The sequence below is a fragment of the Macaca nemestrina genome, chromosome 4, assembly GCF_043159975.1.
Source record: "Macaca nemestrina isolate mMacNem1 chromosome 4, mMacNem.hap1, whole genome shotgun sequence".
Classification (NCBI taxonomy): Eukaryota; Metazoa; Chordata; class Mammalia; order Primates; family Cercopithecidae; genus Macaca; species Macaca nemestrina.
This window is the reverse complement of record NC_092128.1, coordinates 9193566-9220634: the sequence shown is the minus strand read 5'-3', so window position 1 is coordinate 9220634 and position 27069 is coordinate 9193566. Positions and strand designations below refer to the sequence as shown.

At 60.2% G+C, this 27069-nt stretch overlaps 2 protein-coding genes across 7 annotated transcripts in view; one reads left to right on the top strand and one right to left on the bottom strand.

Annotated features, from left to right (window-relative positions):
- Positions 1 to 894: 894 nt before the first annotated feature.
- LOC105474868 (zinc finger protein 467) lies at positions 895 to 9589 on the bottom strand. 6 transcript variants are annotated; one of them, XM_024790678.2, is made up of 5 exons: positions 9467 to 9589; positions 7462 to 7536; positions 6898 to 7014; positions 5613 to 5723; positions 895 to 2774 (listed from the first exon to the last, which is right to left on the bottom strand). In XM_024790678.2, the coding sequence occupies exons 2-5, from the start codon at positions 7493 to 7495 to the stop codon at positions 1249 to 1251; spliced, it is 1788 nt and encodes a 595-aa protein (XP_024646446.2). In that variant the 5' UTR covers positions 7496 to 7536; positions 9467 to 9589; the 3' UTR covers positions 895 to 1248. The 6 variants fall into 6 exon arrangements, with proteins under 6 accessions (XP_024646446.2, XP_011728012.2, XP_011728016.2 ...); XM_011729710.3 differs by lacking the exon at positions 9467 to 9589 and adding an exon at positions 7790 to 8112; XM_011729714.3 differs by lacking the exon at positions 9467 to 9589 and having other exon boundaries at positions 7462 to 8112.
- A 993-nt stretch (positions 9590 to 10582) lies between these two features.
- Positions 10583 to 27069, top strand: part of SSPO (SCO-spondin) — a 59308-nt gene continuing 42821 nt past the window's right edge. The window contains 34 exon segments of the mRNA XM_071094274.1: positions 10583 to 11145; positions 12737 to 12919; positions 13325 to 13335; positions 13338 to 13384; positions 13386 to 13407; positions 13577 to 13609; positions 13612 to 13755; positions 13998 to 14242; positions 14337 to 14436; positions 15174 to 15241; positions 15243 to 15333; positions 15423 to 15502; positions 15929 to 16081; positions 16353 to 16524; positions 16631 to 16871; positions 17180 to 17324; positions 18540 to 18657; positions 19207 to 19382; positions 19467 to 19694; positions 19871 to 20036; positions 20261 to 20495; positions 21236 to 21425; positions 21540 to 21634; positions 21891 to 22147; positions 22498 to 22632; positions 23783 to 23979; positions 24081 to 24208; positions 24297 to 24406; positions 24757 to 24906; positions 25003 to 25096; positions 25188 to 25357; positions 25601 to 25834; positions 26030 to 26251; positions 26687 to 26923. Coding sequence (XP_070950375.1) covers positions 11048 to 11145; positions 12737 to 12919; positions 13325 to 13335; positions 13338 to 13384; positions 13386 to 13407; positions 13577 to 13609; positions 13612 to 13755; positions 13998 to 14242; positions 14337 to 14436; positions 15174 to 15241; positions 15243 to 15333; positions 15423 to 15502; positions 15929 to 16081; positions 16353 to 16524; positions 16631 to 16871; positions 17180 to 17324; positions 18540 to 18657; positions 19207 to 19382; positions 19467 to 19694; positions 19871 to 20036; positions 20261 to 20495; positions 21236 to 21425; positions 21540 to 21634; positions 21891 to 22147; positions 22498 to 22632; positions 23783 to 23979; positions 24081 to 24208; positions 24297 to 24406; positions 24757 to 24906; positions 25003 to 25096; positions 25188 to 25357; positions 25601 to 25834; positions 26030 to 26251; positions 26687 to 26923 — 4975 coding nt within the window. The 5' untranslated portion in view covers positions 10583 to 11047.

Below are 27069 nucleotides of genomic sequence, written 5' to 3'. Positions count from 1 at the left end.
TTGAATCCATCACTTCTCTGTTTCCTCTGACACAACTATGGTCCCAGGTCACCACCACCTGTCACCAGGACAACTGATGCCCAGGCCTCCAGTCTCGCTCCTGAGTTGTCTTGCCAAACATCCTTCCAAAATGCAGGACTGTAAGCGTGGCCCTGTTCCTGCCCTGTCTAACCTTGCCATGGTTCCCCCTCTCTCGGACACAGTCTAAACTCCTTCACAGGTGTGAAAGGCCCTTCCATCTCTCAGGCCTCTGCTCTGCCTCTCATCCCGCTCACTGGGAAATGAATAATGCTGCGCTCCAAGTCCGACGAGAGGCAGAGGAGGGTCAAACCCAAGACTACTCACTGCAAGCCCCATAGGCTCCCCATTATCCTGCCCTCCCGCCTCATGGCCAGGCAGCCCTAGCTCTCATACCTGCCTAGGCTGAAGAAGGGCAATACAGAGACTTCTGGACCCAGCAGCCTCAAGAAAGGACTTGTTGCAAGTGCGATGTGAAAGCAACCTTCATCTGCAGTGGATGTGCCACCTCCTTCCTCAGGCCACCCAGCTCCGAATCCCCCCGGAGAGCTGCAGAGACCGCACAGAGCTCCCAAGCCCACGCCAAAGGACGGCCTGCCTCCTTCAGCTCCGGTCTGTGACACGTGGCGTGAGTGAAATGCACCCTAATGTTCCTTCCTTATACTTCCGAGCTAAAAGCAGGAGCCAGGGTGGTGGTTTGGTGAATAAATACATTACATTTTGATTTGGGAGAACCAATTAACAGCAGCTAGCTAAATGTAACTCACCCAGGACAGAAGGGCAAGTGGAGAGGGGTGGTCTGCGCGTGGATGGAGTTGGGACAGTGGCTAAGGAGAGTCAGGGTTCCCTCCCCAACTCATTTAACAGCTTCAGAACTTTCTGATTTTAATTTTAATGAAACTTTAAGTACTTAAATAATCACTCTTTTCCCGCCCTGGTTGAGGCCGCGCTGGGTCCAGGAAATATCTGCTTTCCAGCGGGGCACCTGGGTGGGAGCCTTCCAAGAACTTCAGCCTCAACTGTTCCCAGCAAGGGTTCGCTCGCATTTCTGTCCTAGGAGGTCCAAGCTGGGTATCCTGTGCGGACGCAGACACTGCGGGAAGGAAACAGGGGTCCCGCGGAGGCCAAATCTTCGGACAGCTGCCCAGGCCACCGTGCTCACCCCAGGCGGTCTCATGGCACAGGCCTCTCGAAACTGTAGGCAAGAAAGGGTCCTGGTGAGAACTAGGCTCAGAAAAAGAGCGGGGGCGGCGCCACCTCTGGGGGAGGGGACCAGGCTGGGGCCGCGAGGGCGGCGTCCGGGGCCGCATGGGCGGCTTCGCCGTGAATGAGCTGGTGCCGCACCAGGTGGGTCTTGCGACTGAAGCTCTTTCCGCACTGTGGGCAGGAGAAGGGGCGGGAGCCTGTGTGGATCGCCTGGTGGCGGACTAGGTTGGTTTTGGAGCTGAAGCTGCGGGCGCAGACGGCGCAGGCGTGGGGGCGGCTGCCCGTGTGCACCGCCTGGTGGCGGCCCAGGTGCGACTTGCGGCTGAAGCGGCGGCCGCACTGAGCGCAGGCGAAAGGCCTGGCGCCGCTGTGGGCCCTGGAGTGGGCGACCAGATTGGGCCGCGAGCCGAAGCGGCGGTCACACTGCGTGCAGGCGAAGGGCCGTTCGCCCGTGTGCACGCGCCGGTGCCGCGCCAGGTGCTGCCCATGGGCGAAGCCGCGCCCGCAGTCCGGGCAGAAAAAGGACCGCTCGCCCGAGGGGGCGCGCTGGGGCGCCACAGGATCGGATCCTGGGCCACAGTCCGGTCCGCCAGGCGCGCTGGCCAGGGGCTCGGCGGCGGGGGGATCCACGGTGGCGCCCAGTGCGCACTCGTTGCACCCATAGGGGCGACCCTCGCTGCGGTGCAGACACTGGTGCGTGGCGAGGTTCTTTTTCCAGCCGAAGCTCAAGCCGCAGTCGGAGCAGGCGAAAGGCTTTGGCCCGGGAGGGGATGGGGTGGGGGACGGGGCAGTGGAATGAGGAGAAGCGGACGCGTCGGGAGAGGGCCTGGCCGGGCCGGCCGCCTCGTGCACCCTTTGGTGCCGCACCAAGTGCTGCTTATGCGTGAAGCTGCGTGCGCACTGCGCGCACTGGTAGGGTCTCTCGCCAGTGTGGATGCGCTGGTGCCGAATCAAGTGCGTCTTCTTGCGAAAGCGCTTCTCGCATTCTGTGCAGGGGAAGGGCCGCTCGCCAGTGTGGGTCTTCTGGTGGGAGCCCAGGTGGATCTTCTGGCTGAAGCGCTTGCCGCACTCCGCGCACGGGTAGGGCCGCTCGCCCGTGTGCGTGCGCAGGTGGCGGGTCAGGTGGGCCTTCTTGCTGAAGCGCTTGTCGCACTCGGAGCACGGGAAAGGCCGCTCCCCGCGGTGGCTGCGCTGATGCAGCAGCATGTGGGCGCGCTGCGTGAAGCTGCGGCCGCAGTCCGGGCAGGCGCAGGGACCCTCGCCCCGGTGCAGCCGCTGGTGCAGTCGCAACGTCAGCTGATCCCGGAAGCGCCGCTCACACTCGCCACAGCCGTAGGGCTTCTCGGGCATCGGAGCCCACCCGGACAGCGCGAGCCCACTCAGTGCCCCCGGGGCCCCTGGCTCCAGTTTGTAAGCGGCAGCCAGATGCCCCAGGTCAGGCGCAGGAAAGGGGCTGGGAAGTAACGATAGATGCTGGGGCCATTCGACCACCTCTTCTGCCTCCTGATCCTCATCCTCTACCTTCACCTTCCGAATCATCCACTCGTCTCCTGAAAGGTCAAAACAAGAATTGTCTATTGAGCTCCACGTGCGGCAACGTTTATTTAACCACAGGATCTCCACTTGCTGGAGCCCTGCGGTCTGGCTCTGCTCTCCACTCTACCTAACGGTTCCTGAGGGTGACCAAATCCGCAGCTTTTCTCAGGCCTCCTGCACTCTCGGAAGCCTGTGATGCGTGTGAACACCACACCCCTCCCGGGGGCTTCTTCCCCGGCCTGGATGTGCCCAGGAGCCCTCCGGCACCCCTGAAGAGGAAGGTTGCCCAAGCTTCAGTCCTCCTGCTTCGCTCCAGGTTCACATCCCTTTGGTGGCTGGCCCAGATCTTCCTGCTCCAGCAGTGCCTTTCTGGGACCTCAGTCTCCATCTCCGGTCCAGCAGCTCTCCTTGGTACTGCAAACTGGCCGCGGCTCAGCAGCTTTCTCACCACACACCTGACCTTCCCAAACTGAGCCCTGGCTGACTTTAACCTTAGGACTACAGCCTCCTTCCCTGGTGGCCTTGAAAACTTGATCTTTGACATCTCACCTGGGGTGATTCTCTTGCTCTCTAACCCCCACCCCCAGCCCACCTTACCTCTAGTGGCCAAGGAACCAGGGTGCCCTCGTACTCCTGCTACTCCCTTCTTTCCTGCTGGACAGCTGGAGGGGAAATCACCATTTAGGAAGACCAGGATGGAGTTTACAGGGTCTGGGGAACTAGTGAACACTGGCTCTGGAGAAGCAAGGAGGGCCCTCTGGGGGAGCCTCAGCCTAAGGGCAGGTTGCAGGGGATTCCACTGGAGTGTTGCCCCTCTCGGGTGCTGCAGTGGTCCAGCCAAGAGGAAGCAGCCCGGGGTCCAGACGAGAGGGTCCAATTTAGGTTCTCCTCTGTCACTAACTAGGAGTGTGACTTTGGTTCAGTCACTTAACCTCTTTGAGTTATGTTTCTTAGTCCGCTAAGAAAGTTTTCCCTTTGTCTAAGAGTTGGAGTAGTTTAAAGCTCTTACGCCTGTTTTGCATCATCAGCTCCTGGGGAACTTTGAGAAAATGCACAAATGGGGGCAAGGCCCACGAATGTGTTCCATCTTTAAAGCTCCGAAAGTGACTCTCATTTGTGAATCACTGAATCAGATAATTTGAGTTCCTGTCTGGCCTGAGCCTTGATTCTATCACACATGGACTTCCACAATCAGAGGTACTCCCAGTTTCTTCTATCAGTTCATTGACTCCACACTCCTGTCTACTTATCATACTGTGATACTGCTTTCACCTTCATTGTGGCACTCTTCACTTTTCTACTCAAGAACCATCAATAGCTCCTATTTATTTTTAATTGAGTCAGGGTCTTGCTCTGTCTCTCAGGCTGGAGTGCAATGGGATGATAATGTCTCACTGCAGCCTCAAACTCCTGGGCTCAAGTGATCCTCTTACCTCAGCCCCTCAAGCAGCTGCGACTACAGGTGTGCATCACCATGCCCAGCTGATATTTCTTATTTTTTCAGAGATGGAGTCTCACTGTGTTGCCCAGGCTGGTCTTGAAATCCTAGCCTCAAGCAATTCTCCCACCCCAGCTTCCTGAGTCGCTGGGATTACAGGCATGAGCCACAGTGCCCAGCCCAGCACCCTATTATTTGAAGATAAAACAGGTTCCAGCTGTATCTGAGGCTCACCCCACCCAAGTCCAACTTTCTTTCTCCCAGGCATGGACCTTTCACTTCAGCCAAGCTGCTCTCTTCCCCTTTCCTGCTTCAAGATCTTCTCACCCTAGAACGCCTTCCCATCCTCCACCCCAGCCCTTTCAGAACTGAAGTTTACACCTTTCTCAAAATGCAGCACAAATTAATGTTTTTTTTGACAAATTCCCAATGCATGTGGATCTTTTAGCATAAACTCCTATAGCACTTACTGTTAACACTTTTGTACTTATTTGTGACTTGCCTTTATACTATTCTTTTAATTCTTTGTTCTGGCTCATATTAAGGTCATTTCAACCAGATTTTATCTTCTGGGGTGCAGACATTTTGTGTTCCATTTCTTTTGTGTCTAATAAGAAAGGTGTTTTTATGTGTCTGATAAAAATGGGGACTGCTGCCGCTTATTGAGGACCAACTGTAAATGAGGTGGTGTAAACACACTGTCACAAACCTTCACAAACCAAAGCTCCTGGAGTCAAGGTGGCCTATCCAAGGACACTCAGCTAGTAAATGCAGAGCAAAGATTCAAACCAGGCCCAGGTAACTCTACGGTTCATCTCTTTCCCCTATACTTAACACAGCCTGTATGTAGTAGGTGCTCAATAAATCCTTGCAGAATAAATGATATTCCTCAGGCAAAAGGTAATAAGGATGGTGGTAGTGGAAGGAAGTAATGGTGGGATTGTTGAGAGAGAATGAGCAGTTTGATCACCCTGGGTGTGAGGAGATGAGTTGAATACAGCAGATGTGGAGCATCTGGGTACCCTCACAATCAGAGGAAGCTGGGGAAGGCGGCATGTCAGGGGAGAGGCAGTGAAAAGGTTGACCAAAGCCATGTATCTTCATGGCAACTGTAATTAGACATAGACTGGGGGAAATAAAGAGGGGGAGGCAGGATTTCTAGAAGGCATTTGAGGGGAGGCTGTGTTTCTCTTTGGTGACCAGCCTGTCTGACTCCTGCCATCTACAGATGTGAAATTCCCATTCAGCACCGAAGCTCCACAGCCGAAAGGTGCTGGACTCAACTTGGGTTGGAAGGGCCTGGACTGCCTGTCTCCGGGGATTACCTGCCTCATGAGATAGCAGTTCCAGAGCTTGCTGGGCCCCGTTCCCTTGGCCTGAGCCCATGGTGGGATGAAGTGACAGGAAGACTCACCTGGGCAGGTGCCCACAGGCTGAGCCTTCTGTGCTGTGCACGCCTGGCCTCTGCAGGGAGCCTCGGCTTGTTCTGTGCGGGCACCTTCCTCCGGTGTGGGGGCCTTGTGCCCTGGCAGAGAAAGGATACCTCAAGGACTCTGGAGACATCACAGATGGCCAAAGGGCCCCACTGGTGCTGGGAAGAAGGAACATTTGAAACCCTGGCTCCAGCAGGGCCCACAGGGTTCCTCCCACATCCTACCTGAATTCAGGGGCTGAGTTCCTGGCTTCCCAGGGGCTGCCTCAGACTCCTTTAAGCAGGGCAGCTGCTAAGGGTATGTATGAGATGGACCACAAGGTCACAAGAGCCACCACTGTGAGGAGCTTCCGGAATACGTGTATGTAAGACAGTGGAAGCAAGGAAGGCCCCTAGGAGAAGGGCTGGGGCTTTCCCAGCCCCCACATGGACCCTGGTTCCAAGCAAATCGCTGGGGAGAACCAGGATGTCAAAGGTCAGGCACATTCCTGCCTTAATGCTCTGTTCTGGCTGTACTCCTGCCTGAAGCACTTTTCCCCAATCTGCTGAGCTGTCTCAGCAGATTGTGGCATGATCATACCTCACTGCAGCCTGGGCTTCAAGGGATCCTACTGCCCCAGCCTCCCAAGTAGCTGGGAACACAGGCATGAGCCACCACATCCGGCTAATTTTTAATTTTTTTGTGGAGACAGGGTCGCGCCATGTTGCCCAGGCTAGTCTTGAACTAGGCTCAAGCAATCCTTCCACCTTGGCCTCCCAAAGGGCTGAGAATACAGGCATGAGCCACCATGCCGGCTTCCCCCAGCTCCTTCAAATCCTACACAAATCTTACCTTCCCAAAGAAAGCCAGTCTCGCCACCCTATTTAATCCTATAACATGCCCCACCCACCCTCACCGGCAGCAGTCTCGGCCCCCCCCCCCCGTCAACCCACTTCACCAGACATTATCCTCTCTCCCAGAGCTCTTATCATCTTTGAACGTAGTCTATAAATTTCCTTACTTATTGTTTGCTGACTCACTGCACTCATTAGGATTAAGCTCTTGCAGGTAGGGATCTTTGGCTATTTGGTCACTGAAGTATTCCAAATGTTTAGAATAGCATCCCGCACATAGTAGGTGCTCAATAAATATTTGATGAAGGGAAGGAAGGAAGGGAGGGTGGGAGGGAGGGAGGAAGGAGGGAGGGAAGAAGGGACGAAGGTAGGGAGGGCAGGAGGAAAGCAGGCAGACTCCTCCCTGAGCCTCTCCATGGTTCCTGTTACCTACCTGAGCACACCCCTAGTGCTCTCTCTTCCCTAGAAGAGGACATCTGCTCCTGGACATTATGGGATCCTTCCCTGGGCTCACTTTGGGGGACCATCTCTGGCTGTCCCACAGAGAATCCTGTTACAGGCAGAAGGGTGGGTCCAAGTAAAGCATGCAGTACAGAACAAGTAATCAGAGGCGGGGGCTCTTCCCCTTCCCAGCCTGTCCAAGAGACTTTTCCCAACCTGCTCAGGAAGGACAGGGTCTCTCACCAGCATGGACATGGACAGGTATCAACCTCAGTCCCTTTGAGTTGAGTCAAAAAGGACAGAAGGAAGAGATAGCATAGATGTAAATATGACTGTGCTCTGTGAGTGCTCAAGTGTGCATACGGTCTGGAGCGCAGCCTCTACTATGTATGGTCCAGGCATTCAGACACCCCACGCTACAGGAAAGCAGGTTGCCCTGCAGGCCCCTGGGGCCTCAGGGTTGCAGCCTCCTGAGGGTGGCTCTGCTGTCTGAGTTGTAGATGCTCCTGAATCCTCCTAAACTTTTCCCCAAGTCCCTTCATTTCTGCCAGCTCACCCAGGGAGCTGAGGGCCTCCAAGGTCTCTCTCATGGTAACCCAGAGTAGCTCCTCCTGGGGATCGGCCACAGACCCTATGGAGAAAAGACAGCCTTGTTCAGATTTTTCCCACGCCAGCTTCCACCTGGGCCCTGGCTCTGCCCAACCTCTCCCTATGGGCTCTTCCAGGAGCTCCAAAGGTAACATCTCCAGGTACTGGGGGATGTTAGGGAAACTGGATTTCAGAAAGCCAAGAGATCTTTGAAGGTGGCCCAAGAAGGCCTTGAAACCATTTCTGTCAGCTCTGGAAACCAGCCACACCACCCCCTCACCTGGCAGGTCTCTCACCGCCAGCCCTGGCCCATCAGCACCGCAACTCCACGCCCCAGTGTCCTTGCCTGGGGAAGTGCAGTAAAGATTCGATTCTCTGGAGAGAGGCTTGAGGGTGGGAGCCCAGGGTAGGGGGTGGGAAACTGCATCTCCTAGGCCCTCCAGCTGTCACTGCCCGAGCTGGTGAAATAGGAGCCAGCCCTGGGACGGGAGCGAGTGTCACTTTAGGGGTGCTGCTTGGGGAGGTCCTCGAGAGGGTCCTCTTATAGGTAGAAAATGACTGCCTCTCCCTAAACCCCTACCACAAAACCACCTCTCACCCGCGCGGGGCTGCTGCCCAAGGCCCGGACACCGCCCCTGCTGCCCCTTCCCTGCTCCGCCTCCCGCGGCTCCCCCGCCCTTCCCCCAGCAGACTCCCCTCCCCCATCTCCCCGGCAGCCTTCCCTCTGCCCCGCCCCTCCCGCTCCCCCTGCCTTCCGCCCTCTCTCCCGGCGAATCGGGCCGGCGCCCCGGCTCCGCCTACGGCCCCGCCCCTCAGGCTCCGCCCGCCCGCGCCCGGCAGGGCCAACCCCTCGAGGCCCTCTCGGGGTCGGCCCTCCACTGCCACCGCCTCCCCTGACCCTCCGCTCTAGGCTGCCTCGGCGGCAGCGCTCCCCTCCCCCTCCCAGACTCCGGGCTGCCTTTCCCTGCCCTCCCGGTTCTCCCCCGCTCCATCTCCCTCCCTGGCTGCACACCCTCTCCCTTCCTTTCCCCCTCCTCTTTTCCTTCCTCCCCAACACCCGCCCTCCTCCTCTCAGCTCTTTTCCCCAACCCGGTTCTCTCCTCCCCTCCCTCCTCTCCTCCCCCACCGCGGTTTCCCTTCCTTCTCCTTTCCTCGCCTCACCTCGGTTCCCTTCCCCTCCCCCTTTCCAGCCCTCCCCCACGTCTCCCCACCGCCCTCCCCCTCCCTCCCTCCCTTCTGCAGCTCTCCTTCCCCTCCGAGGCCCCCGCCTCCCTTCCCCCTCTGTCTCCCCAGCAGGCTCCAGCTTCGCTTCCCTCCCCGTCCCCAGTCCCCAGAACCGCTCTTCCCCTCCCCCCTCCCAGGCCGCTCCCCAGCTCCCGGGTCCTCTGGCCCGCAAGCCTGGGGGTCTAGGGCTGACCCGCTCGATCGGGACCTTCCCGCGGGCCCTGCCCTCCCCACCCCGCCTCTCCTCGGAACACCCCTCCGCGCCTCTCCCTTCCTCCGCGGCGCCCCCTCCCCATTTCTGCTCCCCTCGGACTTCTCCTCACCCCTCCCAAGTTTTCCTCCCGACGGGACCCTCAGCTCCACCTCCCTGCCCCAACGCCGTCCTAAGCAGCTCCGATCGCCGACTTCACTCCAGGTCCCGGCCCCCTCCCCAGCTCCGGGGCTCACCTGTCAGCGCCCTCCTCTCCCGCCCCTCCCGAGCGGCCCGGTCCCCTGCGCCCGCTTCTTCCTCCCCTTCCCCCTCGGCCCCCTCCCACACTCCCTCTCCCCTCCCCTCTGGGCCCGCCGGCCCCTTCCCACCTGCTTCCCGCCTGACCTACTCCCAGCCCCCGCCCTTCCCTCCAGCCCCCCGGTCCCCTCTACCCCCACAGCCCTCACCCGGCCCTCGCCGGCCTTGCCCTCCCTTTCCCCCAGCCCCCGACCTCCCCCGACCCCTGCCCCTCCCCCACGCCCTCCGTCCGCGCCCCTACCTCCGGGGCTGTCACCTGCGCGGAGCCGGCGGTGACCCGAGCGCGGCGCTGAGGGAGACGCGGGCGGGGCCGCCTGCAGCGGAGTCTCCCCGGCCTTTACCTGGCTGGCCAGCCACTCTGCCCGCGCCGCGGGGACCCAGGCGCCCGGGCCTCCTGCCCCGCCGGCTCTGCTCACAATGGCGCTCGCCGCCTGCAGCTCGGGTGCTGACGGCCCGAAAGACTAACAGACTGACAGCCCCGAAACTTCGCGGGGAGGAGAGGGATAGACGCGCGGGGAGCTGGAGCCGGGAAACGGCGCCCGCGAAGGAGGAGGGACCGACGGAGCGGGCGAAGAGACTCGGCGCACCGGGCTGGGGGAGGCAGGGGCAGGGGTTTTTAGGAGTGGGGTCCCAGGAGGGATCACTGCGGGCTTAGGTGGGCAGGTGATGGTCTTAAGGCTCTGAGCCCTGAGTAGGTGCTGGAAGTGGGAGCTCAGGACGGGGGAGGGGAGGGGTGGGGAGGGTGATGGGAGAGCGGGTGGAGGAGGGCGAGGAGGCTGGGGAGGAAGGGCACTCGGGCTGCGGGGAAGGGTGCCGAGGGAGGGTGCTCGCGGCCGCGGAGGGAGGAGACGGGGAAAGGTGGAGCGCCAACGGGTGGGGTGGGCGAGGAGGAGTTGGGGGACCGAGGAGGGGGCGTGTCGGGGGGGAGCCAGCGAGTCGTGCACTGCCGTCTCTAAGTCGCCGGTGCCAGCCGGGTGTGCAGCGCCGCGTTCCCGCGGGAGGACGGCACGGGGGGGTCGGCCTGCGAAACTCTGGCCCCGCCCCCGTTCTCCACCCGGATTCCGCCCGGATCCACCCAGACCCACAGCCCCTCGCCCGGAGTCCCGAGGACCGGATTCGAAACCAGCCGTGGGGGCAGACGGGAGAGAGGGCTGGGCCCCTGTGCCTGCGAGAACGGGTCCTTCGAAGTAGAAACTGGGAAGAGGACTTTGAGCCAGGTCCCCTGGGAGAAGGCCGAGCCGGGTCTGGAGCTCCAGGGGGCGAGGCTGGGACGAGGCTGGGCGGAGACTCTGAGGGCGGGGTCCGTGGGAGGGTCTGGGAGGGGGCTGCAGAGAGGGGAGGGCTCTATGGGCGGGAGACGATTGCTGGGGTGCCTGCTGGCCCGGACACCACCTGGAGTTAGATGTGGAGGGCAGCCCTCAGCCCCAGCTCCTCAGGGGACTCCACTCGCCCTCCCTGCCCAGGTTACGAGGTTTCTCCTCGGCCTCGTTCCCACTGCGCCCACTCCTGAAAGCTCCGGAGGTGCTGAAGTCTGGACTGTTAGATCCCGGTCTCCTCTCCATGAACTTTCTCCAAACTCCCTTGGGTTTCAGCTTCCTCCCTCCTGCCCCTTTACTGGAAAGGGCGGCTCCAGCTCGGGTCTCTTCCCAATCTCAGTGCTGCCTGATCAGCCCCGGTTTGAATCCAGAGCTGAGAAAGAGGGTGGGAAGGGGAGGGTGTGAATGGTCCTTGAGCTCCTGCTACCACAGCCCACCACAAGGATGAGTGCCTGGAAGAGCGCCCATCCCTCGAGCTCAGCTGTGAAGGCTCCTCTGCCTCCAGGATGAAGGGAGCCCCTGGAGCAGCATGTGTCACTGTGCGTGCTGGGGTGTGGCCGAGCACCTGTGCCAGCGTTGTGAGACTTACAGTGAGAGTGTGCATGTGTGTAAAACAGGAAAGGGGGGTGACTGGGTGTGCATGTGGCCCTTTCTAAGGACTCCAGAGCGGGAGTTGATCCCAGCCATCCGTGACCCCGTAAGAGACTCACTCTGGGCCCTTTTTTGGCCCGGAGACCAATGGTGAACCCAGGAGGAGAGTCCCGCCCAGCTCTGGTTCTCAGCAGCCGCCTTCCTCCCCCAGGTGGAATGACTACAGGATGCTGGGAGGGATATCAGGTTTAGGAGACCGAGGGGCGTGGAATTGGAGCCAGGCTGCATTCCAGCCCCGGTGTCCGGGTGTGCTTGGAGCTCTGCTGGGACCAGGATGGACCCCGGATTCCCCTGTGGAGCCTGTCACTGCCCCTCCCAGCCGGACTTTCGGATTATTTCATCCGGCTTAGCTCTCTACCCCAGGGCTGGGGGAGCTGGCTCCCCTGCCCACTCCTTCCAGAGGGTCCTCTCATTCCTCAGCATAGGCTTCCCAGTTCTAGACCCCAGAGATTCTAGGAGACCCTCCAAGAAGGAGACAGAGTGGGCCCAACCAGCCATACATAATCATTCTTATGGTCACAATAAGAAACTGAACTCTTACATTTTCCCCACCCATCTCCACACACTCAGGATCACCAGCTACCCTGGAAGCGCTCCCGCTCACTGCCCCCTACTCCTGAGTTTGGGCAAGAGAGGGGCGGGAGGCAGGGGAGCACCATCCAGGCAGAAGTTCAAGGCTGGAAGACCCCATCGGTCATTTAGCCCAGGAGCTCTTAACCTTTTCATGGGGTCATGGCCCTCTTGAGAATCTAATAAAAGTTATAGAACTGTCTTCAGAAAAATGTGCACATACAATTTCAAAGATTACTGGAGTCTGAGTCCTATCTGTGCATCCCTGGGAAGTCCCTGAAATTTTTACTGGGAAGGAAATTGAGGCCCAGAAAGGGAGGGTGGCTTGCCCAGAGCCCCATGTTAATTTGTGGTAGTGCCTGAGAGTGTGAACACACACACACGGAAACAGATGCACTGGGAGGGGACAGGAAGGAGACTGTTTCCAGGGAGAGCTGGCCTCTGAGGGGCTGGTGTGGCAGGTCCAATCCGGTTGTGGGCAGCTGGTGCCCTGGGGCATGAGACTGGAATAAAGCCTCCCCAGCCCCCAGGACTGGCCACTGGGCTGCGGGGAGGCGCGTGGGGCAGGAGAGAGCGCCGCTGGCCTCTCTGTGCCCCCTCTGCAGTATCGCCTCTTTTGAGCCCAAGCCTCACGTTCCCCAAAGGTGCCCTGGGGGTGAGGGTGCCATGCTGCTCCCTGCCCTCCTCTTTGGAATGGTGTGGGCCCTGGCTGATGGGTAAGCAGCCCACCCTGGACCCCTCTGACAAGGGTCCTCCTTCCGCCACATGCCCAGGGACCCTCTGGAGCATCAGACTCCATGCACCCCACCCCCAGGGTCCTCCCTCCACCCCTGCCACTTCCCATGAGTGTCTCTCCCTGCCTTAGCATCCTCTCCTCCTTACTTCGTTAACCACCCCTGGAGTGGGGTCACAGGACAGGGCTTTTGGTGACAGAGGGAATGGTGGCGGCAGCTGTGGTTCCCCATCATGGGCAGGCGGTGGTGTGAGTGGACAGAGACCATCCGTGTGGAGGAGGAAGTAGTACCCCGTCAGGAGGACCTGGTACCCTGTGCCAGCCTCGACCATTACAGCCGCCTGGGCTGGCGGCTGGACCTGCCCTGGAGTGTCCGCGCAGGGCTTACCCGGTCCCCAGTGCCTGGGCTCTGTCCTATCTACAAGTGAGTAAGGGTGAGAGCCTGGGCTGTCCTGCTGGGCCGGAAAGGAGTGACAGGCCGGACATCCTAAGAGTAGGGAGGCCCTGGAGAAAGCAGGGATTTGGGACGTAGATTTGGAGTGGGCCTGGAGAAGGGTGGAGTGTGTGAGATTAGGTTGGGGGGTGAGTGAGCACTACGGTGGGCAGGACAGGGAGAGGCCCGAAGCCCACTCCCTCTATCTCCCGCCCCAATCCCCGTGGTCTGCCCCTCCCAACATTATTCTCACTTTGCATGTGGAGAAATTAAGGCCAGGGGAAATGATGTGATTAGAGTAGCTGACAAAACTGAATGTCCCCCAGCCCTCCCCAGGGTGGGACTGGGCTGAACGCTAACATCTCTTCCCCGTTTCCACCGGCTCGGTGGGCGCAGACCTCCAGAAACCCGCCTGCCAAGCGGAACCGGACAGTGAGGGCTTGTTGCCCAGGCTGGGGGGGGTGCCCACTGCGCTGAGGGTAAGCACCTGAGTGCGTTTGGGGAAGTGGTACCTTCTGGGAGTCCTGGGCAGGGGATGTTAGCTCAACTTTGTGGTTTCGGGCAGAGAACCAGGGCCGGGCTGAGAACTCCAGGCTACCCCCATCTTCATTGCCTGGGTCTGCCCCATTCTCTCCCCACCTACTGCAGCCCTTGCCAAAGCCAGTCCTGGAGGCCACTGCTTTGCATGTGGCAATGCCAGCTACAGGCAGGCTCAGCTAATGCCTCAGCAGGAAGCCTGGAGGAGTGCTGCGCCTGGCCCTGGGGACGAAGCTGGCGGGATGGCAGCTCCCAAGCCTGTCTCAGCTGCTCCAGCCGACACCTGCCAGGTGTGTCTGCAGACTCCAGCCTGCCAGACAGGCACAGTCCTGGCCATCACCCCTTCCGCCTCCCCAGGCACTCCCACGTGGAGTTCTTGTGCTGGGCCCTCTACAGGGCCCATACTGGCTCCCTGGCCCACTAGAGGGACCATGCCCTGTCTGCCTGCCTCCCGCTGTGCCGGGAGCCCTGTGTCCTCGCCCTCCACCTCTGCCTCACACTCAGAGGTTCACAGTTGGTGTGTCTCTCCCAGGTGGTGCCTCTTCTCCAGCCCTCCTGCAGCCCCTGGCAGGGGCCGTGGGCCAGCTCTGGAGCCAGCACCAGCGTCCCTCAGCCACCTGTGCCTCCTGGTCGGGTTTCCACTACCGCACCTTTGATGGACGCCACTATCACTTCCTGGGCCGCTGCACCTACCTGCTGGCAGGTGCTGCGGACTCCACCTGGGCTGTCCACCTAACACCCGGGGACCACTGTCCCCAGCCTGGACACTGTCAGCTGGTGAGGAAGAGAGATGGGGCAGCCACATGGGAGGAGGTTGGACAGGGGAGGAAGAGAGCCCCCGGCCCCCTTTTCCACCATGCATCTCCCCAAGGTCCAGGTGACGATGGGACCTGAGGAGGTGCTGATCCAGGCTGGAAATGTGTCTGTGAAGGGGCAGCTGGTACCTGAAGGGCAGTCTTGGCTGCTCCACGGTGAGAGCACTGGGGGAGCAAGAGGCTGCCCGGGCCCCCACATGCTCCTCTGGGACAGTCTCTCCACCCTCCAGGCAGGGTCAGAAAAGGAGCAGGGGGCGGTTTGGGAATGAGCCCACGGTGGGCCCCCAGCCATTGCTGTTGGGAGGCACTGAAGTGCGGAGCTAGTGAGGGGCCGGGAGGAACCAGGCCTGGTCCCGACCCTCTGCAACTACCCGCCACCAAACTCTCACGGCACCGGCTCAGACAAGTCCCTCTACCTAACTGTCCGAGTCCCAGTTTCCCCACCAGCCTCAGAGGAGTGCTGTGAGGTAGCACTTTGGTGCTAAGCAATGGGAAGCTCTCCTCACAGAACCTTTGTCTGGCTGGGCTGCAGGGGGAGGTGGGGGTGAGCGTCTTGCGTGTATGCCTGTGTGTGCACGGGTGCAGTGTGTGCATGTATGTGTGCATGCGTGTGTGTGCACATGCACGTGTGTTTCATAGTTCACTCGAAGTTTACTCTCTCCAGAGAGCGTCTGCAGCTTTCATGAGCTCCTCAAAGAGAGTTGTGATGGAAATCAATCACTCTGCTGTAAAGCATGTACTTTTGGTATAAAGTGCAGAGCCCTCTAGAATGTGAGACTTGTGTGAGTTATTTCCCTTCTCCTTTCCATCCCTGCGCAGCTGAGCCCTGCTGTGGTAGTGGAAAGGGTGAGAATTGTGGCTGCAGGGGGCAAGTGACCTCTTTCTGTGCCCAGGGCTGAGCCTGCAGTGGCTAGGGGACTGGCTGGTGCTGTCAGGGGGCCTGGGAGTCGTGGTACGGCTGGGACAGGGCTGGCTCCATCTCCATCTCTGTGGACCACGAGCTCTGGGGACAGACACAAGGCCTCTGTGGGCTCTACAATGGCCAACCAGAGGGTAAGTGGGGTGTGGTTGGTTGCTGGGGTAGCAGGGAAGGGAAGACCAGAGGCCCTAGACCCAGCACCCCTGCCTCACCCCCTTCTCAGATGACTTCATGGAGCCAGGCGGAGGACTGGCCATGTTAGCAGCCACCTTTGGAAATTCCTGGAAGCTCCCTGACTCGGAGGTGAGGCTGCCCCTGGGGCCCCTCCCTCCCAGTTGTCTGCCCATTCCCAGCTTTTCAGCTTGGCTCCTGACTCCTGAACCTCCAAGCCCTTTTCCTGGTTTCATCGCTGGCCTGTTCCCTAGGACAGGGCCTGGCCCTCTTCCAGATCCTCAGGGGCGGAGGGCAGGCCTGGGGTCCCACAGAAAGCCTGGCTGCCTGCCGTGAACTAGCCATCTGAGGCCAGTGTCGGTGAACCAGTCAGTCATTTATTCCCACCACTACAGCCCAGTGTGGGGCTGCCACCTCGCCTCTCTCCCCAGCCCCAGGATGTGGACGGTGGGCCTGAAGGTGGGGCCCTGGTGCTGTGTGAGAGCAGGAGGCATTTTTCTGGGGTCCTGGTTAATGTCCCTCATCACTGCCGCCTGGTCTGATGTCCTTTTTCTGCAGCCTGGGTGTCTGGATGCGGTGGAGGTGGCCCAGGGCTGTGACGGCCCCCTGGGGCTCACACAGGCAGACGTAGAACCTGGCCACCTGCGGGCTGAAGCCCAGGACGTGTGCCATCAGCTGCTGGAAGGTCCATTCGGGCAGTGCCATGCCCAGGTATGAGTGGGGTGGGGGTGGTGTCTGGCACCCAAGGGAACGTGCTAGAGAAGTGTCAGTAAGCTGGTCTGGCCCTGCCTGTGGGTTATTTTGGACCATCTGTCAAACCCCCACCTCTCCATCCTCGCTTTATTTCTGGGAAATGACGGCTCATATGTGTGATCTCTGAGGTCCCTTCTGGGGCCTATCCGCTTGGTTATAAGTCATGGAGTGATGGAAGCAGGAGGCAGGAGGCGCTGGCTGTTTGCTGAGGGGCCGTCCTTTCCTGCAGGTCTCCCCTGCTGAGTACCACGAGGCCTGTCTCTTTGCCTACTGCGCAGCGGCCATGGTGGGCAGCAGGCAAGAGGGGCAGCGGCAGGCTGTGTGTGCCACCTTTGCCAGCTATGCCCAGGCCTGTGCCAGGCGGCACATCCACATTCGCTGGAGGAAACCTGGCTTCTGCGGTATTACTTGGGCCTCCCTGCGCTGTGGGATTGACTGAGGGCCTCCCCACCCAGCAGGATTGACTGGGGTCTGGCGGGGGACTACAGCTCACTCATGTGCCCACAGAGCGCCTGTGCCCCGGGGGCCAGCTCTACTCCGACTGCACCTCCCTCTGCCCACCCAGCTGCGAGGCGGTGGGTCAGGGAGAGGAGGAGTCCTGCAGGGAAGAGTGTGTGAGCGGCTGCGAGTGCCCGCGAGGCCTCTTCTGGAACGGCACCCTCTGTGTGCCTGCCGCCCACTGCCCCTGCTACTACCGCCGCCAGCGCTATGCACCCCGTGACACCGTGCGCCAGCTGTGTAACCCCTGGTGGGTTCTTGAGCCATGCTGGGGGTTGGTGGCTATGTGGTACCCTCGGATCCCTCCCTTTACACCCTCTCTTCAACCTGCTTCCCCTAAGCCTCCAGCCCATTCTGGGTCTTCCTCTCGGATACTGGGACTGCTGCTGGCGTGGCTGATGGCCTTGCCGGCTGGCCTCTACCCCTTCAGCAGGAGGGGCTTCCATGGGAGGGGAGGAACAAGGGTTTTTGGGGGGTCACCTCCAGCTCAGGGGTCATCTCCACCCCCTCAGTGTGGACCTGATGCCAGAGCTCATTGTCTCATCTACGTGTCCACAGCGTGTGCAGGGATGGCCGCTGGCACTGTGCCCAGGCCCTATGCCCCGCCGAGTGTGCCGTGGGCGGGGACGGGCACTACCTCACCTTTGATGGGCGGAGCTACTCCTTCCGGGGCGGTCAAGGTTGCCGCTACAGCCTGGTGCAGGTGGGCAGAGGACGGTCTGCAGGGGTGGCAGTCTGCCAGAGTAGGGGCCCTCCTAAAGGGCACAGTGGGGCTGACTGTAAGGAAACCCCTAAATAAATAAGGGAAACCCAGAGTCTTCCCAGGAAAGGCCAAGGGAGAACCAACACTGGGGGCATGGCTGTCACAGGCCTTCAGGCCTCCCGCTGGGTTCTCGCCTCCTCCCCGGCTTCCCTGTGAAAGTCCCTCTGTCATCACCACCCAGCCCAGGGCCACTAACCAAAACCCATCTTCAGTCGTGTCTCTCACAGATGGGACGGCTGGGCTTGTTACAGGCTACTTCATGCAGGGGAAATAAGAGGCCCTGCTCCCACCCTAAACCTCCCCCAATGAAGTGAGCTCACTTCTCAAGTTCAGGTGCAGGCCACGATTTTCCCAATCATCTGGGGCCCCCTGAGTGATCTCTCCATCGAACTATTGGACCATTCCCACTCCTCTCATAAGTAGTGATGGGGGTGACAAGGTCCTGGGAGCACAGTCCTCAGAGAGGCTGTGCCTGTCCATGGTGGGGGAAGAGGACAGCCATCTCCCCCAGCAAACACAGTCAAAGATGCATGTGTGTACATACACACACAGGCTGCACAGCAACACACAGAAATCTGCATGTGCAGAGACACACACACACACACACAGAGGCTACAAACCAACACAGAGATCTGCATGTTTACACACACACATACAGGCTATACACCAACACACAGAGACTTGTATGCACACACACACACATACATGGATCCAGGTACACACAGAGAGACACAGACATACACACGACACACACTCATATATGTGCATGTAGATTTAGCACGTCTGTACATGTGCACACACATATGGGAGAACATACATGCCCATGAGGAGGAAAGAGAGGAGTCATCTCACCCTAACATGCGGACACGCACTTAACCTATGCACACTCGTGCACACACAAACATGCACACACATACTTCCACATGACACCTGTGTGCACATCCATGGCCCTGCACACGCATACACACAAACATCCATGCATGCCGGCCCATGGTGAGGACGAAGCCCCTTACCTGGCAGACAGTCTGGCTGGCCGGAAGGTGAGCAGCTGCCTCCAGGTGCGCGCTGAAGGTGGTCTGTAGGGAAGGTCTCCAAAAGCCTCCCCAGAGAGAGTTGGCCCGCCTGGCCCCACTGAATTCCCCCTGCCCGCCCCAGGACTATGTGAAGGGACAGCTACTGATCCTACTGGAGCATGGGGCCTGTGACTCTGGGAGCTGCCTCCACGCCATCTCTGTCTCCCTGGAAGACACCCACATCCAGCTCAGGGACTCAGGTAGCCTCTGCTCTGCACTCTTGGCGCAGTCCCAGGCCTCCGGTCACTGCTCCCCCTCCACACTACCCTATGGCTTTGGAGTCCAGACACTGTTCCCCAGAGTCCTGCACCTGAGCACACTGCCTCAACTTCCCTGGCCCTCTCATCTCTGAAGCAGACACACAGAGTCCTGAGGAGAGATTCCAAGGCATCTTCTGCCCCGTCCTGGGGTCAAATACAAGTCATGCAGCTATGAGAGCTTGAAAGGCCTCGAGGCATGACCAGACCGGGCAGGCCACTCTCAGCAGGGTCCCTCCAACCCTCCCCAACCAGCTCCTGGCTCGCCATCTAGCTCCTCCCACACACTGATCATGAGGGTGAGGGATTGGAAAATCTGTGTGCCAAGGGTAGTCCTTGGGCCACAGGGGTAGGGAGCTCAGGTGGACACTTTAGTTGTCCCCAGCAGCCCACCCTGACACGGGACCTCCTACTTCCCACCCAAGCTCCTTCCCTTCTCGCAGCCCTATCCTTCCACGTGCCCCACCCCCATCACCAGGTCCCCTGTTCCAGGAGCTGTGCTGGTCAATGGGCAGGACGTGGGCTTGCCCTGGGTTGGCGCTGACGGCCTCAGTGTGCGCCGAACTTCCTCTGCCTTCCTGCTGCTGCGCTGGCCTGGGGCCCAGGTGCTCTGGGGACTGTCTGACCCTGCAGCCTACATCACTCTGGACCCCCGCCATGCCCACCAGGTGTGCCAGTGAGGCAGGTGGGTGGCTGAGCAAGGGTGCGGTGGGACTGCATTCGGCTGTCTTACACGCGTGCCTGTGGCCCAGGTGCAGGGTCTGTGTGGCACCTTCACCCAGAACCAGCAGGACGACTTCCTGACACCAGCCGGAGATGTGGAAACTAGCATTGCTGCCTTTGCTAGCAAGTTCCAGGTGGCCGGCAAGGGAAGATGCCCCTCTGGGGACAGTGCCCCGCTCTCCCCCTGCACCACCCACTCCCAGCGCCACACCTTTGCAGAGACAGCTTGTGCCATCCTGCACAGCTCTGTCTTCCAGGTAGCTGGGTTGGGCTCCTCCCACATCCGTAAGATGGGCCAACACCTTCCCTGCCCTCCGCCTGGGCTCTTGGGAGGGTCAAGGAAGACCACACAAGCCTAGGGGTGCTATTGGGGACCAAGGGGATGTAGACTCCATGGAGGAGAAGTTGACCCATTTCCCCATCTCCTCCCAAGGAATGCCACAGGCTGGTGGACAGGGAGCCATTCTATCTGCGCTGCCTGGCAGCCGTGTGTGGCTGTGACCCTGGCAGGGACTGCCTGTGCCCGGTGCTGTCTGCCTATGCACGTCGCTGTGCCCAGGAAGGTGCCTCACCTCCCTGGAGGAACCAGACCCTCTGTCGTGAGTTCGCTCAGCCCAGCCAGCCCTACCCAGGCTCCTCCCCTCCTCCCTAGCCCATCCCCCTTCCAGGAATGGCTGGGGGCCCGGGGTGCATCACTACCCTTGGCAAACTGCTGGGCTTTTCTTCCTGCAGAGGCACAGGGGATGTGGGGTGTGGGGTTCAGAGGGGGTGGAGAGAGCCAGCGGTGGCTATGCCCCTGACCTGTGTGTGTCCCTGTGCCCAGCTGTTCTGTGTCCTGGTGGCCAGGAGTACCGAGAGTGTGCCCCAGCATGCGGTCAACACTGCGGGGAGCCAGAGGACTGTGGGGAGCTGGGCAGCTGTGTGGCCAGTTGTAACTGTCCTCTGGGGCTGCTGTGGGACCCTGAGGGCCAGTGTGTGCCCCCCAGCTCGTGCCCCTGCCAGCTCGGAGCCCGTCGCTATGCCCCTGGTAGTGCCACTATGAAGGAGTGCAACCGCTGGTGAGGGCAGCGACCTTTGGGGCAAGAGGAAGAATGTGGGGATGAGGAGCTAGCTTGGGAGATAACGGGTGGAGTATGCAGCCTTGTTGGTGGCAGCATGCACGCTGGAGGTGACAGAGTGCTGATCACTTCCCCTTGGTCGTGGGGCACTTTAGGGTCCATAAAGCACTTTCCTGTGCATCATTTTATCTAGTTTTACTTCCTACCATAACCTAATAAAGTAAGAAGTGGAAAAATTGTTCCCATTTTGCAGATGAGGAAACTGAGGCTCAGACAGACTAAACAGCTTGCAGAGTCACACAGCTTGTTCAAGAGAAGTGAAGGCAGATTATGGATCTGTGCAGGCAGGACCAGGATCCAGGGTTGATGAAGGTGGAGGCTGAGGATGCAGGCTTCAATGCAACCCCTCTCCTACCTGGGCTAGGAGTAGGGTGGTTCAATACCTCTGTCCTGCTCCAGAGCCTGGAGGATGGCCCTATTGGAGCTGGGACAGAAAGGGTGACAATGTCTATCCCAGGCATGTCAGGGTGCTGGAAACAGTCCAGCTCCCTGTGTTGGTGACTGGGTATTGGGAGCTGAGATGGACAGGTCTCCAGCATCAGGGCTGGTTTTCACTCAACATGATGGGATCTGGACACCTGGGAACCCAGCAAGCGTCTGGGTTCCTGAGATTCTCACCAGGTCAGATCAGGTCCCTGGAGGCTTAGACTTGCCTCTTACTCCTTCTCAACCTCCTGCAGTGTCTGCCAGGAAAGGGGCCTCTGGAATTGCACAGCTCACCGCTGCCCTCCACAGCAGGCATTCTGCCCCAGGGAGCTTGTCTATGCCCCTGGTGCCTGTCTCCTCACCTGTGACAGCCCTACCGCCAATCACTCCTGCCCTGCAGGCAGTGCTGATGGCTGTGTCTGTCCACCCGGCATGGTGCTGCTGGTGAGTCCAAGAAGGAGCTGCGTGGGAGAACAGGATGGCCTTCCTTAAGCCAGGGCACTGCCCTGCTCCCCTCATGCCCCTACATGGTGCCTTTTGTTCCTGCCCTCTGCCCAGGACGAGCGCTGTGTGCCTCCTGACCTCTGTCCCTGCCGTCACAGTGGGCAGTGGTACCCGCCCAACGCCACCATCCAGGAAGACTGCAACGTTTGGTATGCCCAGCTGCCGTGACCTCTAACCCTTTGGCCTTGTGGCCCATGGCTCCCCATACATCATCCTTCCCTCCACCAGAAGGGGTTGGGGTGGTGGGGGCTGGGGTATTCAGACTGGCCTGGGCCAGAGGGCCCTGCAGGACCCCTCCACCCCGAGGGCTGCTGAAACTGCCTGGAACCTGGACCAGCTGCCTCCCCTGGATCCAGCCCCAGGGCCCTGTCCTCAGTGACTCTGTCTCCCCCACCTTGCCCATAGCGTGTGCCGGGGCCGGCAGTGGCACTGCACAGGCCAGCGGTGCAGTGGGCGGTGCCAGGCATCAGGCGCCCCCCACTATATGACATTTGATGGACTGGCCTTCACCTTTCCTGGGGCCTGCGAGTATCTGCTGGTGCGAGAGGCCAGTGGCCTGTTTACAGTCTCTGCCCAGAACCTGCCCTGTGGGGCCAGCGGTCTCACCTGCACCAAAGCACTGGCCGTGCGTCTGGAGGGCATTGTTGTGCACATGCTCAGAGGTGGCTGCAACATTGAAGGGTGACATTGCCAGGGAGGGGCACACCTGTATAGCTTCCCAGCTGTGCAAGGTGGGCGGGGATGGGGTTCCCTGTGTCTGCCCACTGCTGGCAGTCTCCTTACCAGGCGTGGCTGCCCTCCATGCCATGGGGTTGGTGCCTCTCCTCTTGGGTGGGACTCATAATACCAGAAGGCTCCCAGAAATTAAGTCCCAGAGAAGTCTAATGACGTGCCCAAGGTCACATAGGTAGAGAAGCAAAAGAAGGGCTCAGTGGGGGAGCTAGAGAGCCTCATGAGGATCTGGAGGACCCTCTCCTCCAAGTAGGGCCTGAATGCCTCTCTTCCTCTACAGGCCGGGCAGTGACAGTGAATGGGCTGAGCGTGACGCCCCCCAAGGTCTACACAGGCCCCGGGCTGAGCCTGCGTCGTGCTGGCCTCTTCCTGCTGCTCTCAACCCGCCTGGGCCTCACCCTGCTCTGGGACGGAGGTCAGGCCCCTGCCCTCCCTCAACCATCAGACCCGTGCCCCACCTTAGCACTATAGGGTTGGACTCACCCCAAGTTCTTTCTCCCAACGCCTGACCCTCCTTCCTCCTGGTCTCCCTCCACTGAGCCCCTGACACCTCCACAGGGCAGATTTCTAGGCTGAGAGCTAAGCCGACAGCCAGGCTAGGACTCTGAGCTCTCACTTTACCTCCCTGCCTGGCCGGCACTCGCCCTGCCCCATGCCCAGCCCAGTGCCACCCCTACCTTCCAGTCCATGCAAGAGGTCCGAGTTCCCAAATTAGGTTTTTTGCCAGGTGCAGTGGCTCATAACTGTAATCCCAGCACTTTGGGAGGCTGAGGCGAGCAGATCTCTTGAGTCCGGGGCTTCGGGACCAGACTGGGTTGAACATGGCAAGACTCCCTGTCTATAAAAAACACAAAAATTAGCCGGGCATAGTAGTGCGCGTCTGAAGTCTCAGCTACTTGGGAGGCTAAGGTGGGAGGATTGCTTGAGCCTGGGAGGTCGAGGCTGCAGTGAGCTGTGATCACCCCTCTGCACTCTGCCTAGGCAATAGAGCGAGAAAAAAACTTTTTTTAAAAATTAGGTTTTCATAATTATCTTTTTCATCATTATGAAAGCAATCCTTCCACACCAAGGGAAACATTGAGAAAATACCAAGTTTTAGAAAGGCGAAATGAAAATAAATATCCTAACTTCCCATCACCCATATAAGCAGTTGGTTTATATGTCATATCTAACTGCTTCTGCAGAACTGACGGAAACCCAGATAACCCCCATATAGACTTGGCTCTGAGCCGCTGGGCCGCCCTCCCAGCCTGCCGCCACCGAGGCTGGTGCTCCTGAGTCTCACAGTCCATCCTGGAGTGTGGTTTCCCGGAATCTGACCTGATGGAGAATTTCCCTCCCCCCAGCCCTTGGCTTGGTGTTAGTTAGGAAAATAGGCTCCTACTTCCCACCTTGAGCCCCCCAAATGTAGGTCTCTTCATTTATCATCGCCAATCATCCCCCCACAAAAGAGGTAACCACACCTCCTGGTGGGTTGGTACCTGGTGGTGGTAAAACAGACCCTGGGTCTTCTGGCCCAGATAAGGGCTTGTGGCATCACTTTTAACCATGCTGCCTGCCACCAGGGACTCGGGTCCTGGTGCAACTGTCCCCTCAGTTCCGTGGTCGCGTGGCTGGGCTGTGTGGTGACTTTGATGGAGATGCCAGTAATGATCTGCGGAGCCGCCAGGGCGTCCTGGAGCCCACAGCTGAACTGGCCGCCCACTCCTGGCGCCTCAGCGCCCTCTGCCCTGAGCCAGGAGACCTGCCACATCCCTGCGTGGTGAGTGAGGGTGGGAAAGCAGGAAGGGAGGTTCCTGGAGGCAGGGCTGGGGAGGGTGTCCGCTAGTCCACTGTGCTGGAGACGCCACCCTGTGCCTGCAGGTGAACACACACCGGGCTGGCTGGGCTCGGGCCCGCTGCGGGGCGCTGCTGCAGCCCCTCTTCGCATCATGCCACGCAGAGGTCCCCCCGCAGCAGCACTATGAGTGGTGCCTGCATGACGCCTGCGGGTAAGGAGGGGACAACCTGGAGTGGGGTCGAGGTGGGGGTGCCAGGGCGTGCAGAGGGGGTGCCGGGACTGAATACTTCCTCCCACAGCTGCGACTCAGGGGGTGACTGTGAGTGCCTCTGCTCGGCCATTGCCACCTACGCAGATGAGTGTGCCCGGCATGGGTACCATGTGCGCTGGCGTAGCCAGGAGCTCTGCCGTGAGTGTGCCCTGCCCTCAGTCCCCAGTGCTCAATCCTGCCACTGCCACAGGCTCAGCGTCTTGAAAGAGCTTCTCCTGTCCCACAAGACGGCCGTTCATTCATTCAAGGGCAAGCTGTGCATTGAGTGCTTACTCTGTGCCAGACGCTTTTCTAGATGAGCCATGTATGCAAGAACGGCTGCTGAGTAGAGCTGACATGGTACACATAGGCCCAGGGGGGTCTTGCCCAAGGTCTACACCAGATGCCCCGTGCCCTCCATGGTGGTCACCTTGGGCAGCCAGCCTGGTGTGGTTGCATCCTGCTGCCCTTGTGCCTCGGTGATCCAAGGCTCTCTCTTCTCCTCCCAGCCCTGCAGTGTGAAGGGGGACAGGTGTATGAGGCCTGTGGCCCCACGTGTCCCCCTACCTGCCATGAGCAGCATCCTGAGCCCGGGTGGCACTGCCAGGTGGTGGCCTGTGTGGAGGGCTGCTTCTGCCCCGAGGGGACTCTGCTGCACGGTGTGTAGAGTGACAAAGGGCAGAGGGGAGGGGCACTGAGACTGGGAAGGGGCCACTGTGCCCTTTTGCTCTGAGCCCTGTACTCTGTGGCCTCAGGAGGAGCCTGCCTGGAGCCAGCTTCCTGCCCCTGTGAGTGGGGCAGCAACTCCTTCCCGCCGGGGTCTGTGCTGCAGAAGGACTGCGGGAACTGGTGAGTGGGGAGGTCACCTTGGGGGGCACCTATTGAAGGAGCACTGGGCCAAGCCCAGCCTGTGGCTGATCCCAGGACGCTGTGTGCTCAGCACATGCCAGGAAGGTCAATGGCGTTGTGGGGGTGACGGTGGCCGCTGTGAGGAGCCGGCGCCTGGCTGTGCAGAGGGAGAGGTCCTGTGCCAAGAGAATGGGCACTGTGTGCCCCATGGGTGGCTTTGTGACAACCAGGACGACTGTGGCGATGGCTCTGATGAGGAGGGTGAGTGTCTTTGCTCATGTGTGGAAGCGACAGGGTTGGTCAGTCCTCGCACATGTAACTGAGTTTCCTGGGGCCAAGGCAGCTGTCCTGGAGTGGCTTCTTTAGCTGCTGCTCCCATTGCCAGGGACTATCTGTGGCTTGGAGGGATGAAGGGAAGAGAGGGTGTTCTGGTCCCTCTGGGGTTCAGGGCTTCTCTGGGCCCCTACAGCAGCGTCCTGAGCCTGCCTGCTTGCCCCGTGCTAGGTTGTGCCGCCCCAGGCTGTGGGGAGGGGCAGATGACTTGCAGCTCCGGCCACTGCCTGCCCCTGGCCCTGCTCTGTGATGGCCAGGATGACTGTGGAGATGGCACAGATGAGCGGGGCTGCCCGTGCCCCCAGGGCTTGCTGGCCTGTGCCGATGGACGCTGCCTGCCCCCGGCCCTGCTCTGCGATGGGCATCCTGACTGTCCGGACGCCGCAGATGAGGAGTCCTGCCTGGGTGAGTTGTCCCCACCCTGGAAACCAGCCTACCCGGCACTCCCTCCCGCAAGGCCCATCTCAAGAGCCCCGACTTCGCCTCCCCCCTCCTTTGCCAGGTTCCTGCTATGAAGTTGGTCCTCAGGGTGTGGGAGTTGGGGCACCCCAAACAGTACAGGGCAGTGCCCCAGGGCCAGCTCTTCTTTTCTGGCTGCAGGGCAGGTGACCTGCGTCCCCGGGGAGGTGTCCTGTGTCGATGGCACCTGCCTGGGGGCCATCCAGCTGTGTGACGGAGTCTGGGACTGCCCAGATGGAGCCGATGAGGGGCCGGGACACTGCCCCCTACCTTCTCTGCCCACGCCTCCTGCTGGTACTTTGCCTGGCCCCTCCCCTGGCTCCCTGGACACTGCGCCAAGTTCCCTGGCCAGCGCTAGCCCTGGTGAGTCTCCTGGAGGGAAGAGGTGGGAAAGCTAGTGGCTTGGAAACCTCGGAGAGAGGCATTTGTGGCGCTGCTCTGGCATGGGAAGGAGCAAGGCACAGTGGGAGACTCCCGAAGGCACTGGAGTGAATGAAGTGGATGGCGTTTCAAAGAGTCTACACTCTTTCCTGGCGTTCAAGGCCTCCCTCCCAGCTGCAGGGAGTCTCATGGAAATTCTTGACCCAGGGGAGAGCTTTGGGAAAACCAACAGGGCAGCAAAATGCAGGAGGGATTGTTCTCGGGAATGGGTTGCAGGTGGGTTAGGGCCAGGCCCAGGAAATGGCCAAGGGACTTGGAGCAGGGAGGGGAGCGGCGGCGTGGAAGGACTGACCTGTGTGCGGTTGGGATGGGAAGGGCGCTCGCCGGCGGAGGATGCAGCGCGGACGCTCCCCGCAGCGCCACCCTGCGGCCCCTTCGAGTTTCGGTGCGGCAGCGGCGAGTGCATCCCGCGGGGCTGGCGCTGCGACCAGGAGGAGGACTGCCCCGACGGCAGCGACGAGCGCGGCTGCGAAGAGCCCTGCGCGCCGCACGACGCGCCCTGCGCCCGCGGCCCTCACTGCGTGTCCCCCGAGCAGCTGTGCGACGGCGTGCGGCAGTGTCCCGACGGCTCGGACGAGGGCCCCGACGCCTGCGGTGAGGCTCCCGCGCCCCCGGGCCGTGCGCGGCCCCCCGCTGGCCAAGCCGGCTGGCCCACCTCTTCCCGAGCACCACCCCCACCTTCGCCTCCTGAGGTACAGGTGGGCGCGGCAGCCAGAGCGATTTAGGTTTGGGGGCATGCG